The sequence below is a fragment of the Melospiza georgiana genome, chromosome 4 (assembly GCF_028018845.1).
Source record: "Melospiza georgiana isolate bMelGeo1 chromosome 4, bMelGeo1.pri, whole genome shotgun sequence".
Classification (NCBI taxonomy): Eukaryota; Metazoa; Chordata; class Aves; order Passeriformes; family Passerellidae; genus Melospiza; species Melospiza georgiana.
The window spans coordinates 35,297,114-35,317,051 of NC_080433.1; the positions used below are offsets into that span (position 1 = coordinate 35,297,114).

Genomic DNA, 19,938 nt, shown 5'->3' on the forward strand with positions numbered 1-19,938 from the left:
CATGTATAGCACACCTTGAATATTTCTCTGCTAAGGGCCTGATGTACAGAGATAAATAGAGGGCAGTCTGCAATGTCAAAGAGATGAGTGCTGCAGAGTTCTATATGATCCCTTCAGTATTATCAGTTTAAAGCAAGCAGTTCACACACCTTAAACTTGACGACAGTCATGCCAGCATATTTTTCTAATTATGATATAAAATAATTGTTAGATAAGGCAGGTTTAGCTCTGTCCCATTTAAGATGCTGCTGGGTCAGCTTGACTGGTCTCTGACTTGAATTGTGTTGTATATACAACTTAAAAATCCTGACAGTGATTCTGTGTGTTTGACATGATGACAGCAAGGAACACCTCATTTGTTACACTTCTGTTACAAAATGAAAATGTCTGTAACGAGAGCAGTGCAGTTGCTATGGAAAAATTGAACTTTGATTCAAAAGCTGTAAGTATAAATCTTCGTGTTGCTGGGATGCGTGGCTCTTTACAAAAATATCTGGCAAATTTACTTAAGTATTTAAATGCTGTGTTTCTAGCTTAGTGTCCAATTTTCATCTTTTAAGAGGGAATGAAATCCAAGGGAGACCTTGGCATGTCCTTTTAAGACTGATCAACATTCTGCTTATATAACTCTAGAATTCCTAGAGGTAGGAACTCCAGCTACTTTATCAAGGATTCTCCTGTGCAAGAGAGACATTCCCCCCAAAAAGCCTTTTTAATTAGAGGGAGGGTAGAAAAAGTGGACTCCTAACTATATTTTTAGGAGATGAGAATTGTATGTAATAATTTCTTCATCAGTACAGGCTATGGTGGGAATATTTAAAGTTTGGAATTTGATGCATCTGTTAATAGGGTTATTTATTTCATGTCTAGCTTCCAGAAGGTTATTTTGTCCGTGGGTACTTGTTTTAGTAAATTTTAAATAGTAATTTTTAATGGGAAGAGATTTTGTATACTGTTTGTATTGTAGAAGTTAGTTAAGGTTGTTCTGTAGAAAGCCTGACATTGAAAATCATTATGTTGCAATTATTTTTACATTTTCAAAGTCCGTTCAGGATATGTGAGAGATGAATGGAGCATTTAAGTAATGTCCTAACTCAGTTTTCACATAGAGATCAAATCTGCTCCTAAAAAACCCTCCATACTGACACTCTCTGGAGGGAGGCAGCATGGCTCTTTATCTCTTTCTGAAGAATTTTAATATTGGGAATTTTATTTGGCATTATTTCTTTTCATTTTAACATATTCTTTTTGTTTGAACTCCTTCTATCTTCAGTTGCCTCAAAAATTTTCTTAGATTTTAAGTTCAATGTGATGAATGTTCAAGTAATTTTTAAACTGCCCTGGTGCAGGGGAGGTAGTATAAAAGAGGAAGTATTTCTTCTCTGTTTTTTAATATAATCAAACAAAATCAAAGAACATGTTTTTAATTAAAAAATAGTGGCTAAAATGTTTCATCTTGGTCTTTCAATCCATTAATAACTTTACCTTTCAGTACATTAAGTGGAAGCAAATTTCAAACTAGACTGGTAAAGAAGCAGATTTGACTCATTTTACTTAGTGCTGAAGTTCTCCAAAATTAGAAACAGAAAGTCTTGTGGCTTTATCTAATTTCTGTGTTACAGGGGAGGAAACCTGTCTATTTAGTGATGATATAGACAAAGTGGGGAAAGCTTTGACCTAAAGTATGCCTGAGTATGGATAGCCAGAGTAATGTTATGTTATCTGTAATACTTTCTTATAGTTTCTAACCTTCAGTGAAAAATATTTTTTTTCTTCCTAATTTAGTAGATTAGATTATAAATTTACAGAAATGAGAATAATATGGAAAGCTCTACTACCTATGAAAATATTTCTGTCAAACTCTTGATTTGCAGTGTTGTTTCTTTTGCAGTAAGTTTAAGCCTTATTAGTAATTTCAGGAACACACCACCCACACAGTGAAGGAGCTACTGAAAAGTGCAATATGTATGCTGCCTAGAAAGAACCAGCAGGTGATGATTATACCCTGCTGAACAGTGATAGGAAATAAGTATATTGAAAAAATTGGAGTTTATTTTGGTGCTATGGTGCATTTTCTGATTGTGTTTTAAGGAATGAAGCTGAACGTTTTATTCTTGCATGTGGTATGTATTGCATATGTAGCTTCTGAATTTCCAGTGTAAATTTGGAGTCGCCCATTTGTAAGTGTCTTGTTGCAAATGCATTTTTACTGTGCTAGTTGTGTAATCTACACACTACTACACAGGTGTGTAGTATAACCAGAGAAGTTATAGTCTGTTTATCCTTGGGTATTTTCAGAATTGACTGGTCAAGCTCCTAAGCTCTGCTTCAGCTGCAAGTTTGGATAAAATGACTTCCAGAGATCTCTTTCATATTGTTGCTAACACCTATGTTCTATAATCCGCTATAAGGCTATGGGACCTCAGATGAGTTTCTTTAAAAGCTTAGGATTGCCTCTGCAGTTTGTAAATGACTGGTTTTGAAAATTTGGCTATCCCTGTCGAGCACTGTGTAAATCTGGTCACTGCTGGGATGTGTTATCTCTTGGTATGATCATGAAACAGCAAAATTAAACAGGATGAGAGAGAAAGGAGAGAAGTGTCAAAATGTACTGGAACTATTGATGTATGTCAGAAATAATCTGAAATATTGATGACTGTAGTGGTTTACAAGATTAAATTTAATTCCTATTAATTGTATTCAAATTCATGTAGAAATTACTGTTGAGTTGAGCACTGTCACATACCAACTGAAACATGTCACAATGGTAATCTGGGAAGTTCTTGCATAGTATAATTATATTGCCTTTTATTGTTTTGTGGTTTAAAATTTAGTGGTAACCAGAAGACACTTTCATGGAATGTCTTTGCTTTCAGTACTTCTTCTCAAATGATGGGAAAATGGAAAAAAATCAATTTGAATTGCCCAGTGAATAGATAGCAGTAGCACATGGCAATTAGTTTTGTACATGAAATTCCAGCTTAATGTTAAAAACCTAATGTTTGGACTTCAATTGCTTCATAACAACAATATTAAAGCAGTATATTAAAACCTGAAAATTTGTTGATCTTCCTGGTTATTCTGACCAAATTGGGCTACTAATTGTTCAGTATTAATGTTTCCTGGGGGGAAAAGCCATCATAGATACGTTGTATTTGTTACTCCTACCGTAGTAACAGGGGGAAGAGTTTATGCACAAAAGTGCTGGTGTTGAGGTGTCTGGAGTTAAGATATCAGTTGAGTGGAGATATCTGGACACGGTGATTGTGGCATGGATTTGTTACACTGATTAGCCATGCAGTCAAGCTTTGTGTCAGGTTGTGTTTCTGTGAAGGGCTGTTTAAAGACACTTGACATTTTGGGACTGTTTTTGAGCATAAAAACCTATTTTCTATGGGGTTTTTTGTTTGTTTTTAATTATGTTAAAAATATATCTGAGAACTAAGCTAATACTGGGACCATGAGGGATATTTTTTCTTACTTCAGTTTTCATAGTATGGAAAATCATGTCTTTGTAGAGTTGAGTCCATGAGAAGTCTGCAAGATTTATAGACCTGATTTCTTTCTGAAGAGGAGACCTGACTGGCAGCTGGACTTTTTAAAAGAACAACTTTGTACTATCTAACTGTGAATCCTCTCTTGCTGTGCAAAAGGAAATGCATAGCTTGGGTTTAAAATCATGTCTGGTGGTTGTATTTTACTGAGAATCTTTAATGATGGTATCTATTATACTGAGTCTAAAAATGGGATAGATCCTGAATCAATTAATTTCTTAAGTATAAGCATTTATGTGCTCAACCCCACTTGGATTTCCATACAAATGGAACTTTATAAAGAGATACCTTATATTTTCACCAAAATTCAAAACTAGTCTAAGACTTACAGTTTCTTAAAATCCCAAACTGATTGTTATGATTTTTTTCACTACTAGCAACCTGTAGTTGAGAAGAACTCATGACCCGGATGAAAAATAAATGAAACTGAATTTGGGGGAGACTTTATTTAAGACATCAAAGGGAAATATATAAGACTACATTGCCTCATGTTTTCATGAAAAGGTATTTTGGATTTACTTTGGATAGAAGATGTGATCTGCCAGTTATAGCGAAATACTTCTTTTTACTTTAAGGTCATTTAAAAAGGCAATTCAGCTAGAAAATGGGAATCTCATGTTTCCTGTTTTTGTACCTCGGATGTTCATCATGTATATTGCTGTAGAATGCAGATGCTCTATTCACTTTCCAGAAGCAATAAGCAGTTTTGTTTCATAAAATCTACTATAATAAAAAGTCACAGTAATGCTCCTGATAGTATGGAGAATAGCTGTGTTCCCTTGGTGAAAGGCGGAGATAGCTTTTTTAAAAAAAAACTTGCTATAAATATGTCTCCGTATAACACGAACAGTCCACCAGGCATTTCACAGTTTTTTGAGATAAAAGGTCTAAGTGTGAAGACATTGAGGTAAATTAATAATTTGACAATATCACACCAACTGTATTATTTTTGGAGATGCTATAATTTTATAACATCCTAGTTTTTGTTTCACAATATTTTATACAGTGAAGAAAAAGAGAGAAAATAAAATCTTTAGGCAATGCTAAGTCCTATTTATAGCTACCTAATTTTGAATTTAGCAAAATTGGGTGTATAACTCCCAGACAGTGTTTTAGCCCAACAGTCTAACTAGCAAACCAAAAGGTTTGTCCCTAATTAGCTTTTCTGATTAGCAGATACTGCATACAGACAGCAGTTCTATATACACATGAAGCCTTTTTACTGAATTGTTGTAATATATTTGTATATAGGCAGGTGATTATTCACACTGGTTTTATAGAGAGAGTAGTTTTGCATTGTGAAAAATAAGTATTGACAGCAGAATGTTCCTTCAGAAACCCATCTGGATATTCTTGCTCTTTGTATCATTAAGAAAGTGTCAACATCTCTGAAGGTATTTGACTGGTTGCTCTTTTCTGTTGAACAGGAAGCCACTGTGAGCCAGCCAGTGTGAGATATGAATTTAGGGATGTTTTTGACCACATGCCTAGCTTTTGAGCTGAATTTATGTGCAAATTAAACACCGGGGCACTTAGAGTACACAGCTGACAAAGCCGAAGGCTTTCCTTCAGCTCTTTCTACCCACTTGTGAAGTGGACAGACTGAGTGTATCTTTTTTATAATCTCTTTTGAATGCAATAATGTTCTATTGCAAGGTTCATGAGCAATTTTTGAGGTGCCTCTCAAGCATAGCAATCTTAACATCTTTCTCCTATGGACAGTTATTTCTCATCAGGACTGTAAGATCAAGGAAGAACTCCTCACACTCCGCAGTTTGGATTTTTAATGGCTAGAATGTCATTTTTTGATCCAGGAATAAAGACCCACTGCCAAGAGTTTCCTGTTGTCTGGCTTTAGGTGGTTTCATGTGACATCCAGGCATTCCATTAGCAAATTTCTTTTACTTAACAACACTGTTTTCTCAATAATGAAAATTTGAAAGGATCTTGAGTTTGCAAATTACTCGAGTGTTTAACTTCTAGCATTTACATTGCTATTTTGAAGATGAGTTATTATTTGATGAAATATAAGAAAATAAGCGAATCAGAACCTAGAGCAATAGAATCATTAGGGGAAAAGTTCTTTTCTGAGAACTTTTTACCATCTTGGTTTTGGGAAACTCTGACATAGTAATTTGTTTGTATTTGAAGGAATTAACAGCATTGACTGAGAATACCTGTAATAAAAGTATTCATTACAGCTAGTATGACTGCAAACCTGAAGCAAGACCCCTTAATTCTTGTTAAATAGAATGGTCACTGTTCCAAACTGGAATCTTGCAGTGAAACTATGGAAAAATTTTTAAGTTCAAATGTTATTGAAAATGTGGTTTAGGTTCCCTTATAATCTTTATTAATTTCATTTTATGTAGTCTTTACATTCTATTTCCATTTCACAATATCTAGACCTGAGAATTTGCAATGAATTAAGACATCATCATAGCAACAATTAAAGCAATAGAGCTTTGACATAAAAAGGTGAGATTTCTTGTTTAAAGAGCCATATGGAAGTAGCGTGTTTATTAGTGTAATGCTTTTCCTTCACTGATGAATGAAGTAATTATGTTCATGTATTATCCTTATATTTTCATCTTACCTATGTAAATTCAACATGGCCACATCAGCCCTCAGAAAATTGCCAAGAATATAGGCAGTATGAGGAGATAGCACTGAGCAATGTATCCAGAGAACAGCAACCTTTTTGTATCCATAGAACTAAAAATCCTTGTTATGAATGTTAGTGGGCTTTGGCACACTTTTGGCCAGGAAACAGCAGAGTTCATAGGTTCCCATTCAGAACTACTGTTCTGAACTATGGTATGAAATAGAAAATCACTGGGTTATTTAGGAATGTAGGAGATATGGGCAATATCCTCTTAACTTGTGTTTACTGCTAATGTGCATATTTCCCCTGTTGCCATGGAAAAACTTGTTTTACTGTTTTTAAGCATCTCTTCTAGCTTACAGTAGCTTACTTCCCTCCAACTGTCTCTTACTGTTAGGCTTACTTTTCACATTGCTGAAATATCTGCAAAGTTTATTTGGTACTATTTAATTAGGAAGTATTAACTTTTACAAACTTTGCATGCTGCTGGGATCTTTAAAGAACAATCTCAAACTTTTTTCTGTTAATTTTGTATTTTACTTTTCTGTTATGTAACAAATAAAAGTGTGATTCACAACGAAGTTCTTTCACTTTCACAATAAAACTCTCCGTAACTTTGTTATTTTGAAAAACATTTTCTTGTTCTTTCTATTTTACTGTGGGAGCATGTGTAGGAGAGAATTCTTCTAAGAGTGTCTTAGTTTATGCTATTGCAGTAATAACTTTTATACTAAAAATACTTAAATTTTTCTTTCTTCAGTCTCAAAAACTTTTGAACATGGAAAATTGTCCTTCCTGAAGTAGCGAACATTTATTTGTCTCTTCTATCAAATTTATTATATGTGATATCAATTAATTGGTTTCTATTTTGCAAATTTTTCAGAGTATTTACTTCAGAAAAAGATGTAGTGGCAGATATAGAAGATTTTTAAAAATATGTAGGTTATTTGTAATAGATAATGGATTAACACATGTTGGTTGGTGTTAAATCTCTCTTTTCAAAGAAGATTTCTCCCATAATTTATCCAGAAGTTATCTGCTCTCCAATCAAGTCAGTTTACAGCTGTAAGGTTGCTATTCACAGAGCAGTTGTGTTTTGCTTCAGGATTTACTTAAGTGCATTCAGTTCTTCTCTCCCCTTCACAGCAACACATATATTTTTCATTTACTGGCACAGTAGTTGACAGAAATTAAGCTACAAAATGTGAGAAATGTGAGTCTGCTTAACATAGAGTAGAGCATTAATTGTTTATCTGCATTTGCTGTCAAATATTGATTTTGTATAAGGTTTCTCAGTATCTAACATTTTCCATGGTTACTGCACTTATAATGTAAAGAGTTAGTTTTCATATTTGATGCTTCTGTTGGAGCTGTGTGTGTATGTTTAAAACCTAGGCATTAGAGCATAAGCATCTTGCAGAGAAGTATTGTTTCCATGGAGCTTAGGTTTAAGCTCATTTTATCTTTTTTTTAATATAATAGCCTTTATTTTAAAGAGGTATTTTCCCACAGCTTCAAATTCAAATACGACATAATTTTTTAAAGTATGTTTCATGAAAACAATAGAAAAAAAGGAGGATGTTTAAACTGGAAATTGCTTTCTTGTTTATAATTGTATTTTTTCAGCTAAACTTATAATTGTTTATTAAAACTATTATATTACACTACATCACCAAACACAACCACTAACATTTGCATAAAGCACATTATGTACAGTTTTAGTGTATTCTTTGTCACAGTGAGTTATTTATTAGAAGAAGCATCTGCTCTTTTCCATGGCCTGAGTGTTGAATGCATGGGAAAGCATGTAACATGACTACAACAATCTAGCTTCATTTGAAATGCTGAATATCTGCCAGCTAGAATTATGAAAACACTGCATAAAATATAGTGACATGTTTCTGCTGCTGAGGTTAGCACTGCATTCATTTTGCTCACAATTTACCCATGTCTTCACACATTTATAGTTTAGGCTATATTAGTGAGCTTTGTGTTGTAAGGCATTGTAGGAACCTTTAGCTTTCAGGGATTTATGTCTGTACAGCTTTTGTATGAACTTTTAAATTTGAAAAGTGGATTTTTGAAATTATGCATTGGAAAAAGAGGAAAAAAACCCTATATTTCGGGTGTTATATAAATAAGGCTCAGTTTTTCGTACATAAAGTTTGGAAAAGCAAATCTAATTTTTGAATGGTTTTTGAAAAGCTAAACATGATATTTACATTTCTAACTAAAAAGAAAACAACTCTAACACGCTTTTTAAAATTTATGTTTTTCTCAGCTCTGTGGAAGTATTTCTGAACCTTAAAAGGGCTGTTTCAGGTTTTTGAAGGGAATTAAGTATTTCAGTTAATTCTGTACATGTCTTATTCCTACAACTGCAAACCTGCAATTTCAGATGTTTGCTGAAAGAGTAAAAGATCCTACTCTTTTAAAATCCTTGCTAGAAATACTTTGTGCAGACCAGAGTAGATCCTCCGGTGTCATTACCTTTAAATGAGGTTATTGGTGATTTTCCAGATTCTGTAATACATCATGAACCTTATTATATGTTCTATGACAAATTACACATTCAAGTATTTCTAGCTGTCATAACAATGAACATTTATGATAGTTTGACTCATGAAAATTTATTCTAATTGTGTAGTACTATGAAAGTTGCTTTGGTTAAATTATTAGTAATAGATAAATGTGTTTTTACTAGCCATAAATTATAGTACTATTCTTGATATCTTTGACTGGAAAGGCAGTCAAAATAAATATTTCACCATCTACTTTGGGTTTTGGATTGTTGTGACATAGGAAATACTTTCAGTTGTTTTTGCTTAGTACATTATTGTGGCAAACTTGGGCAATGCCATTCAGGTTCCCACATTTCCCTTTCCACCTTGCTGCATGTTGGAAAAATGTTCTAATTATCTTGAGTCACTGGTTAGGACTTCTTTCTTGCTTGAATTTTTGATTCCTCTCAGCAACCTTCAGTTACTTATCATTAATATTTCAGTGTGAAGTGTCCCAATCCAGCAAGGTTATATATCAGTCTGTTTACAAATGTCAAGAAGTCTGCAAGTACATTCAGATTAGATGTAAGGAAAATATTTTTTCCAGTGAGGATGGTGAATCATTGGAATAGTTTGCCCAGGGAGGAGGTAGATGCTCATCCCTGGAAACATTCAAGGTCAGGGGCTCTGAGCAGCCTGGTCTACTTTAAGATACCCCTCCCCATAGCAAGGGATTTGGCTAGATGACCTTTAAAGGTGCCTTCCAACCCAAACCATTCCATAATTACATGACATACATGACATAAATGCCGTATTCATTGCTCACTCTCAGGATAATCAGGAGCTTTGGGTTGATGGAGCATATAAGATCAGTAACTCTCCAAAGTTTCATCAATAGAGTGTCATAGTACTCTTCTGAGGAGCAGCTGGGCAGAATTGATCATACTAAATACAGGGACAGCCACCTGGATTCTAGATGCTGGTTCTCTGGCCTTCAGCAAGCCAGAGGAGACAGCACAATACCCTGGTGAATCTCAAGGGGTATGTCAGAATTTAATAGCTGTTCTTCACTATCTATATAAGTGAAAAAGATATTTCTAAAGGTGCATTGCATTGCATTCTTCCTTTCCGTTTTTCCCAGATTATTTCTACTTTAAGAGAAGAGTCATGTGTGACCCTGCTGTGTTGTCCCATGTTCCAGGGAAGCAATAAAGCTTCAAGTGACTTGATTTTTATAGAAAAGGTTATTGACAGAATGAAAAGAATTCTGTATAGTACAAATTCTATCTTCTTGTCAGAGTGTCAGTTCAGATTAGATGCCTCCTGGGCCTCTATCATTCTATTCATAGGTCATACAAACACAAACTTGCATATACCTCAGCCCTTAGTCATACCTCATTCAGTTTGATTCATAAAGGCAAGACTATATAGAAGGCAGAAGCAAGGGAAGTTAGACACCTGGAAAAATGTGGGGGAAAAAGGTCCAACTCAACATCATGTAGTTCTTGAAGATTTAATCATATTATGGCACATTGTTTCACAATTGTGTATAACCCTTTGCAATGGCCAAAAATAGATATTTTAGGAACAATTTCATTCCCACTGATTAACAATCTCTTACTCCTGTGCAGGTTTCAGATAGTGTATCATAGATATTATACTTTCAAACTTATGCTCAGAGGAGGCACAGCTGACTGCAGGCCTATGAATAAGGGCCACAGTGTGTCCCTGGCATGTGCTCTGCAACTTCAGTGTCACATTACTGTTTCTACAGGACAAAAAATCTAATTTACATAGATCAGTATGGGTGGCTGTTCTCTAGTGATTTCCCACTAGAGTGACTCACTCTCCATATTGGGTTTTTTTTTACTTCTATTGTGTGTTTTTATCCTTTCCACAAAAAAAACCCCAAACCTCTACTTATTTTAATTTGCTAGAAGCCCTGCACATTATTTTTGTGAAGTTATAATTTCAAATAAGGATAAATTCTGTCTTGATGTTGGTGGTCAGTTATATGTCTCATGTTCAGCAATTTGGAGTGGTTAATAGAAATTTGAGATTGGATGATCTCTATTTCTAAAACGAAAATTAGACTCTGATTTTGATTTCAGGACTAAAGATAAAGTATTTGTCGGATTTTTTATTATGAAGTTGATAATAACTTGGGCATGTAGAATTACTGTAGTTACCTGTTGCAGTTGGTTTTGTTTGAGAGCTTTTAAGAAAAGAAAAGAATCACATTGCTTCCCACCTGGTACTTAGAATCTTAAAATATCTGCTAACGTTTAAGTTGGTGGATTAGTTTAGATCTTAGAAATTTCTAGAAATGCTCAGTACCAGCAGAATGGAGAACATTTTGCAGCAACTAGAAGACTTTACAATGTCAGTGATGAGAAATTTTCTTTTTTCTTTTTGGCGCATAAGCACCTTTTAATAAAGGTTTATCATCTTCACTTAATGGGTTGACAGAATTTCTGGCTTTCTAAAGTATTAACAATTCTTTTTTGGCTCTAACTCATTTAACTTCTGCTGGACATACTATTATTATATTTTATTTTTTAGAGAGATAATTAGGAAGACTTTAATTGCTGGTAGTTTACATTCTGACAATTTTCTGAGTAATCCCATCATTTTTATTTATTCTTCTCTGACATTTATATTCATGCAATGTTAATTACAGAATGTTGAATAACATTCAGAAAATCAAACTGAATGTTAAGAGCAATTAGGAAAGGAGTAGAGTACAAAAAAATCATTATGTCAGTATGACTGCTTGGTGAGCCCTCATCTTGAATGAGGAAATCTGAGAAAATGTCATCCCTGTCACATCATTGTAAACTGAGAGGATGAAGGGTGACAGAGATGGGCAAAATTCTGGAACAGCTGGGTAAGTAGGCTAGTATTTCTCATTCCCTAAAGGAGAGGACGTGGTAAGTGCATATGTCTGTGATATCACAAGGAGAGGATAAGTAAAGAACAACCCTGTATTGCCATCCAAAGTATAAAGCAGCAATGTCAAACTTGGTGAGGTAGCTAAAAACAAAATGGGGGCATGCAAACTATGAAAGGGGACGTGTGCTCTAAAGCAACTTGAGAAGGCAATTCTAGAAAGTTGGATTGGTACACACATGAAACAAAGTCAGCACTTTTTGACTATGAAGGGTTAGACCCACAAGGTGTTGCAGAAGGAGAAGCAGTTACTTCATGCTTGACCTAATCTCAGGTTGGTTTCGCTGTTCTCTAAATCAGCACTGCTGTCTGCCTTCACAGACAGAATGTTGGGTGACACAAAGTATGATCCAAAGTCTGTTCTAATGTTTGGTGTACCAACTTTTATTTTATTTTTTTAATGCAGCTGAATTCAGGCACTGAACAGAATTTCCCTTTGGTGTTTTGTGACAATTTTAAGGCTGCAGTATTTCTTCATGGGCTTCTCTAGGCAGATTTAAGATAATTAGGGTTTTGGCATTCTGACTTAAACGCATGTTTCTGGAAGAGTACAAGGATTAAATTCAAGTCTCCTGTTTTAGTCATTGCTTTGGTAAATAAATTTTTGCCTCTGCCTTTTTACAGTGGACTTAAATGGATAGACTAAAATTTCTCTTTTTTTTTCAAGGTTGGAAGGATTTCTTCTCTTGTCCTGCAGTTGCACTTCAGCTGCTTCAATGCCTCTGTGTAATTTTCTATTAACTTCATTTAAGGAATGAAGTGGCTTAAGTTAATAAAGTTATATTTGGAGCTGCAGGAAACCTACTTGCAAAATTTTGTACTCTTTATAATGTCTACTACCTGAAACTAGTTATTAATAGTCTGTATATGGGAGATTACTAATACTGAGAGCTCATAATCTGACTAGGTAGAAACTGGAAAGGTAGAAACAGGTAGAGATACAATCTCATCCCTCATTTAGATATGTTTTTTGAACGCTGACCACCAATTTTGTATTGTTTTCTGGTGCATACTGATTTTTTTTTAATTACAAATGCATCTTAGTATTCAATTTATTATTTACTTCTTATATTTATTTTTTATTATTATTCTCTTTATTTTATTTGTATTATTTTTCCCCTGATTGCTGTTTTCAGTGTTCATTTTCAAATTCTTTGTGAATTTAACATGAGATTTAAATCTGTCTCTACCGAAGTCATCAATTATTTTGAAGTGAAGCTGCTCTTGGTGTCATCCTAGCCCTATCCTTCAAGAGGCCTTGAATTATTGCCAAACTACGAACTTGCATAAAGATAAAATTACCACACACACAATGACCAGGAAAAAAAACCCAAAAAACTAAGAGTCATGTAATTATATGCTAACAGTATAAATCATTTATCCAAAAAGGTGCTGTTACCTACAGCCATAGCTTACCTTAGGTAATAGAAGTTCTTGGTGAAGAAATTGTTACTCCACATTTTGTTTTAGGCATCATGTTCTTCAATCATTTTCTTAGTCGGGCTATAATAATATCTAACTGTCAGGGTGCTTTCCTGCCCTTTGCCTTTTGTTATATCAGATGTGATTTGTGTCTGATGCTTGACTTTTAGAGACATCCATATGTCCAATGTAAGAAAGATGTGGAAATATGTCTTTGCCCATGAAATTACTTTCTGCTGGGATTAAAAAAAATAAATCTTTGTTAAAACAGGGTGTTATCTTCTTATTCATGGTTGAAACTAGAAACAGTCTGCTTGATTGGATTACTGTACCAGTAAAACTTCTAATTCCTTTTTTCCTCCTCCCTCAACATTTGCTAATCAGTAGAATTTGCTGTACATGTCGCTGTTATGGGACCTCTTGTCATTATTTTGCTCAAATGTAGAGCAGTAATTCATCTTCATTCACAGCCTGGGATCCTGCCATCCATATGTACAAGGCATATTTTAAGTTTTCTTATATGTAATATAAATATTTTGTAAAACCATCCCTGAAGAGTATGTAATTGTAGTGGTTAATGTAATTGTTGCTCTCATGAGATACAATTAAAAAAGAAAATGAGACATCCCCTGAATTACAAGCTCGCAAAACAGGTACTGCAAAAGCTCTAATCCAGTTTTCATTAAATAAAAAGTTTGATGAATGAAGTTCTTCTGTAAACTGAAAAAGAACTGTATTATACAAAAATTTAAAGAAGTAAATGTTCTCTTCTAGCATGCAAGTAATTCTTCTGATCTGTTACAGTTTGGATTTTAGTAGAATGTGGTATTTAATTTGCTGAATTTTACACCCTGCTAGCCAGAGTTATTGAGCCTGGTCTTTTTCCTGTTTCATCTGAGAAATATCTCTCTTACCTACTTAAATTTTTGCATTTCAGGAATCCTATTCAAAGAAGAGAGGTTACGCACTGGAAGCAATACCTTCTGTACCCCTGGATGCAGTTCCTACAGAAAATGACAGCAGTCTTTGTGATTCCATAGACGTAGCAGTGACCAAAAAGCCTTGTTCCCTAGAGATAGCAAGAGTTCCTTCCTCAAGACCAGGTAAATCACCAAATTATCATTTACACAGTCATTGGTAAGTGTTAATCTATAGAATAGGTAGATTTATGTTTTTAAGCATGCAGTTCTCTGTTTATCACAGTGTGATTATAGTCTTCCATTAGCTACTATGAGCTTCACATCAGAATAAAGATTAATAGCAAAATTTGTAGAAGTGAAAACAAAGCAGATGTTCAAGTATTTTACTAGATAAATACAAGGTTGCAAAATGCCAAATTAGAAAGGGTTTCTTGTAGACAAGCATTTTGCCGTAATCCTTTAACCAACCTGCTTCTTTTTTTTCTAAGTACCCCTTGGCAACAACATTATGGAACTACTTCAAAATTCAAAGTACTCTGCATTTTCATGTTACATGAAAGTATATCTGATCCATTTTTGAAAATTAAATAGTGAATGAGAATTAAGAGACTATTAAATATTAAATGACAGTTTGACAGACTGCTGTTTGTGTTATATATGAAGTTTGAACAGCAGTGAGTTAAAATAGTTAAAAACTAATAGAATTATGCTAAGTCAGATATTATCTGTAAGTATGATATTATCTGTCAGAATTGTGTATATGTTCTCCAAAATTATATGATCTCTTCCATTACCCTTGTTTGAACTCTTCATTAGTCACCACCTGGTACAGGAATTTCAGAATTTAGTCATTTTGCTCTAAGTAATTGGACTGAGAGTCTGCTGTGACAAATGACAGTTCTCAGCAGCAGAGACCTATTTGAAACAGGCAATTGACTTTCCGACCTGTGTGATCTTGATTAGGAATCATGATTTGGGTATTGTATGGGGATGACAGATGATTGTTGACTAACATCATGCTACTGCTCTGGTCTCTGTAAGGGGAAGCACCTTCTTGATTTCACAGCTGTACTAATATTGAAGGAGTGCCAGAGCTGTGTTAGGCATAGTGTATGAGGGCCAGATAGCAAGATACAGCTTTGGAGTGTGTAAGGTAAGGTGGAGTGGATCGTAGTTCCTACCTCTCTTTTAAATTTGGGCTAAAGACTTGCTGGAACCTGAATTATAAGCAGCAGTCTAGGGTGTCACAAAATAGGATAGCATCTTTGTGGCATAGTTGCACAGAATGGACCAGAATCTGTCTTGAGCATCAGCATGGCTACTTGCTTTGACTACTTGTTTTTGACTTTGATGATTTTGGCTCTGATAGTCTGAAACAAAATTAGTCTGTGCAGGACAATATTGTGGGTTGCTTTTCAGTAGAGGAAGAAAATAGCAAATTATCTTTGTTTTTCACACTTCTGCTTGAATAATTGCCATAAATATATTTATTGTAGTGGAAAGACTACCATACATATACCAAATAAATTGGTAGGGGGAGTTCATTACCTGTCTTCTTAATAATGGGGCTCAACAACAAATCTTTCCATTTTTTAAAACAAGATGGAGCTTTTACTGGTTAAAATACCAGCTTTGGAACTGTGCTGTCTGCTGAACATAAGCATTTCTCTTAGGCATAGTAAATCCATTAAGATCAGAATGAAACACAGATCCTATAAAGGACATTTTTATGTCTTATTCTGTAAATATGTTTTGTGTAAAATTTAAAATAGTGTGTGTCAGAGGCCTAGAGTATAACCAAGAAAGCTGTAGGACATTCATGAGGGCATGCATGATATTTAGAAGATCTAACAAATCAATGAGTTGACAATGCAAATGTACTGTAATTCCTTCTGTTAATTTTCCATATACCACTATGATATTTTCCTCTTGGCATTTTATTGGGAACAATATTCGGCTGTATAGAAAAATGTAGTTTTATTTTAAGCTATAAATGTAGAAGCTATCTAACTGGCCTTGCTTGCAAGCCATATCTGGAATCATGTTAGCTCTTATACTAGAAATGGACCAATTTAAATAAATCTTATAATAAATAAATCTAATAATAAAGCTCAGTTATAAGGAATTTAGCACTAGGTGTAATTGTATGTAAAGTTGTCCTGCCACTTTAGGTTGTATAGATTTATTGCTTGAATAAGTTACATATTATTATAGATCATTTATTTTAAATAAATACCTAATTCTGCATGGCTTTTTCCTGAATCTCCCTCAGTTTTTGTGTCACTGAGACATGCCACTTTGGGAATGCTGTTTCAAATTTCTGTACTATGTGATATGTAGGGTTCTGAGGAGAAAAAACAGATGGGTCTGTAGTTCTCCTGAGTCTTGTTGTTGAACTGGTAGGGAATCACAGAGGATGAGAACTCCATGCAACAAATGGTAAAGGCTTCTTTGTTTTCAGGGAGAAAAACTGAATAGAAAGAAAGTAAAAGTAGTCATAAAGTTGGTTATCTTTACTTCTGAAACCCTACTTTGTGTGACTTATATGTCTGTTTGCAAGAAATTAGGTTTATATAGGAAGAGGAACAGTTACATTTGTTTATGATCACAGTTAAAGCAATTGCTTCTAATTAGCCCAGATTTAAGAGTAAGAAAGACTGTGTGTCTCAGTCCAAGTTAAACTGTTCTTTTTTCCTGTGATAGGGTAATAGGACAAGTTTGGCAGAAATAATTTCTCATAATTTCTACCTTTAAACTAGTAGTTAACACATGATAGGAATATTCTGAAATATTGTGCTCTTTGAGAACATTCTTTCCATTAAGTAAAATATAAATTTGGGGTTAAAATTGCATAGATCCATCCCATAAAATGAATATAAAATAGTGATTCATTAATCAATCTGACTGATTCTTCTGTTGGCTCTTGTCCTGTTGGATATGTACTGTATCCAACAGTATCAATATTCCTTAAACTAGGCGTTTCTGCTGCTCATTTTAATTTTTACACTGCTCTTCTGTTTAAAAAATTCCCATGACATATCTAATCGTGAAAAATAGTCATGAAATTTTATTAGTTCATAAGCCATGCATTAGTATTTTCCTTTTGCTTTTAGGAATGTAATGAAATTTTGTGAACTATAGGAACAAATAATCTTGGAGAAGGTGTAAATGAATTTAAAAAGATGTTTGTGAAGTTAGTGTGGTTTTGGTCACTTATATAGAGTCCAGAATACTGATTAAGGTGTTGGGGCTGTTTTGGGGCTCAGATGTTAAAGACCCTTACAGACTTGTACCCTTAGGAGCTTAGACATTCTGTACCACAATCCATCCTTGCACCTCATAGTGTCACTCATTTTATTTAGGAGAAATATTGAATGAAATCTGAGATACATTATGGAATAAATGCTAATTATTTTTAGTTGTAGTTAAGTGCATGTCCCTACCCAATAGGGAGATTTATATCTCTCTGAGTCTGCTTTTAAATTTCTACTGCAGAAACTCCCTATGAGTGACACCAGGTGACAGTTCACATGTTAAATTTTCAATAGTAGTGAGTGATGGCCAGTAATAATTAAACTATTTTTAGATCTCCTTGAGTATCATCAGGAAATAGAACTTTTCAAACTCTGTTTGTCCCAAATAACTTGTGGAAGAAAAATACAACCACCTTCCTTGGGAAATTTGTTCTGTCTATGTAGATTAACAAAAGTTTTAATAAAGCATCTCAATGACAAGAGACATTTCTCTATGCCAACTGCATGAGAATCATCATTGGATAAGAGAATTGTAGTTCAAGAACCTTTTATGTTTTGTTATGTTACTTAGCTGTGGCTGCAGGTCTGGGACACCTTAGTGAGCCATCTTCAACTCTAAAAACAGCTGAGTTGTGGCAAAGCAGAACTCAGTGTGGGCTGCAAAATCCAGCTGAGAAATAAGGTGAATACTATGGGGCTTCACTTGTGCTGAGCTCTCAGCCACTGCACAGTCAGCAATTCCCAAGGCAGTAATTTTAAAGATAGCTCTTGTACAGCTATTCTACCCGGTTATATCAAAGGTATGGATTCTGTCAGGAATAAAAATTGTTCTTAGATATGTGACGTGTTGCCAGTTGCCTATAGCAAGCAAACACAAGGCAAGGAACTGAAACATAAAGAAAGAGATAGCAACTATTCTGGTCCTTTGCCCAGATGAGTGTACTTTGAAGCAATCTTGCTGTTGTCAGTCAGGATGTTTTTGTTATCTGAAGGAATTGTTTGGTTTGTCCTTAAATGCCAATGACTCCTCAGGAGGACCAGGCAGTTAATAAATATGTAATTAATCATACCTTCTTTTTATAGCCTCATAATTACAACAGGCAAATTAATAAAAAGTAGTTGACATTGAATTAATACAATCTACTAAACTGTCCCCAAGCTGGCCAGTTCTTTGCACTATTAGAGTTGTTTTTTTGGTTTTTTTTGCTTTCTCAGCCTGGCATCCCTCTCCTGTCCTTACAATGAAAATGAACCTGAAAACTTGTCAGTGTGTCATACCACCTCAGCTGTATAACACTGTATCAGCAGTCTCACACAGATATCTAGGAGACTATTCTCCAGCAACCTGAATAGAAAAAAGAGCCTTACTGTGATAACATTTTTATCAACATTAAAATATGTCCTCTACTTAGTTTCAAAATCATCAGATACTTTACTTGGTAAATAAAGTTTTATTTGTCAGATCATCAGTTTCTGTTTGACTTCAGTAATCCTGAATATTTGCACACTTCAGTTTTCCAGATTTAGACTAAGATCCCAAATACGTATTTTCTAACTTGATTAATTTATACCTTCAGTTTTGTGCAGTTAGTTTCTAGTTATAAGCAAATCAGTGAAAAGTGGCCACAAGAAGGAACCATCACACTGCCAGATATAAAAAATCGTCTGGATGAATAGAAGTTCAAGAGTGTAGCTTTAGTCATCGATGCTCCGCCACTTTGAAACTCCAATTGATCTGAAGGGTCAGACACAAACCTTTCTGAAAGCCACTCACACTTGAATTGCTTCGAGCAGGACTGCTAATAGAGCTGTATTTCATTTCGGTATGCTTTTTAAACCAGAGATAGTAGGATATAGTGCTCTTAAACACATGACCTACGGTCTAACTCCCCAGCATTAAATACTTCCAAAGAAAGATATTTAATGATCAAGAAAGTCATCTTAGTTGTGTGGAAGAGCACAATAAAGGAGGCAAGGTAACAGCTGGTCTAAACTAGCTGAAAATACTCTATGAAATTTAGCCTAATTTAACACAAATGTTTCTGAAACAACTGGCTGTTTCATGAAGGCTTTCGATATTGTGGTGCATATTCTAAATCATTACTACCTGCCTGCCATCAGTGCTGAATTTTCTAAGCAGCAGGGATGTGAACAGAGAACTTCAGAATGCTTATCAGGGCCATTAGAACTTACTAGTACTTCAGAATCTTGGGGCTGTTCTGTGCAGGGCCATGAGTTGGACTTTGGTGATCTTGTTGACCCCTTCCAAGGAATTATTATCAGAATATTCTGTGATTCAGTGGTGCTATATGAGTGCTAATCAAATGTCCCTTCTTGTTCTGTCTGTTACTCAAGGGGACATTATCTCCGAAGAGTGTAATTGGTCTGTGTGTTGAGTGAGAAGCAAGGAGCCACTCAGAGCTTTTCATTAGAGAACGCAGGGCATGGGTATTGTAACGTGAGCCCTGCATCCTTTTGGTGGAATTGATTCACTGACAAAAGAGGGTTGTGTTTCCATAACAACCTAATAGCTGAGCAAATCTTAGGCAGCAAGCATTTTCTTCTCTAAGTAATTTTTTGCCTTAGAGAAATGCTCCCATTGTTAAATAAAGTTTCCCAGTTCTCAGGATGTTTTGCACGGTATAATCCCCCTTTACATCTAGCACAGAAAGAGTATCATAGGCCATGGAAAGAATGAGCAAGAGATCCTCACAGTGCCCTGAAACGATGACA

At 34.8% G+C, this 19,938-nt stretch overlaps 1 protein-coding gene across 9 annotated transcripts in view; it reads left to right on the top strand.

Moving 5' to 3' along the window:
- Window positions 1–19,938, top strand: part of ANKS1B (ankyrin repeat and sterile alpha motif domain containing 1B) — a 408,202-nt gene that overhangs the window by 103,183 nt on the left and 285,081 nt on the right. For all 9 annotated transcript variants that reach the window (XM_058022133.1, XM_058022128.1, XM_058022125.1 and 6 more), the window contains one exon: window positions 13,969–14,134. In XM_058022133.1, coding sequence (XP_057878116.1) covers window positions 13,969–14,134 — 166 coding nt within the window. The remainder of the gene's footprint in view (window positions 1–13,968; window positions 14,135–19,938) is intronic.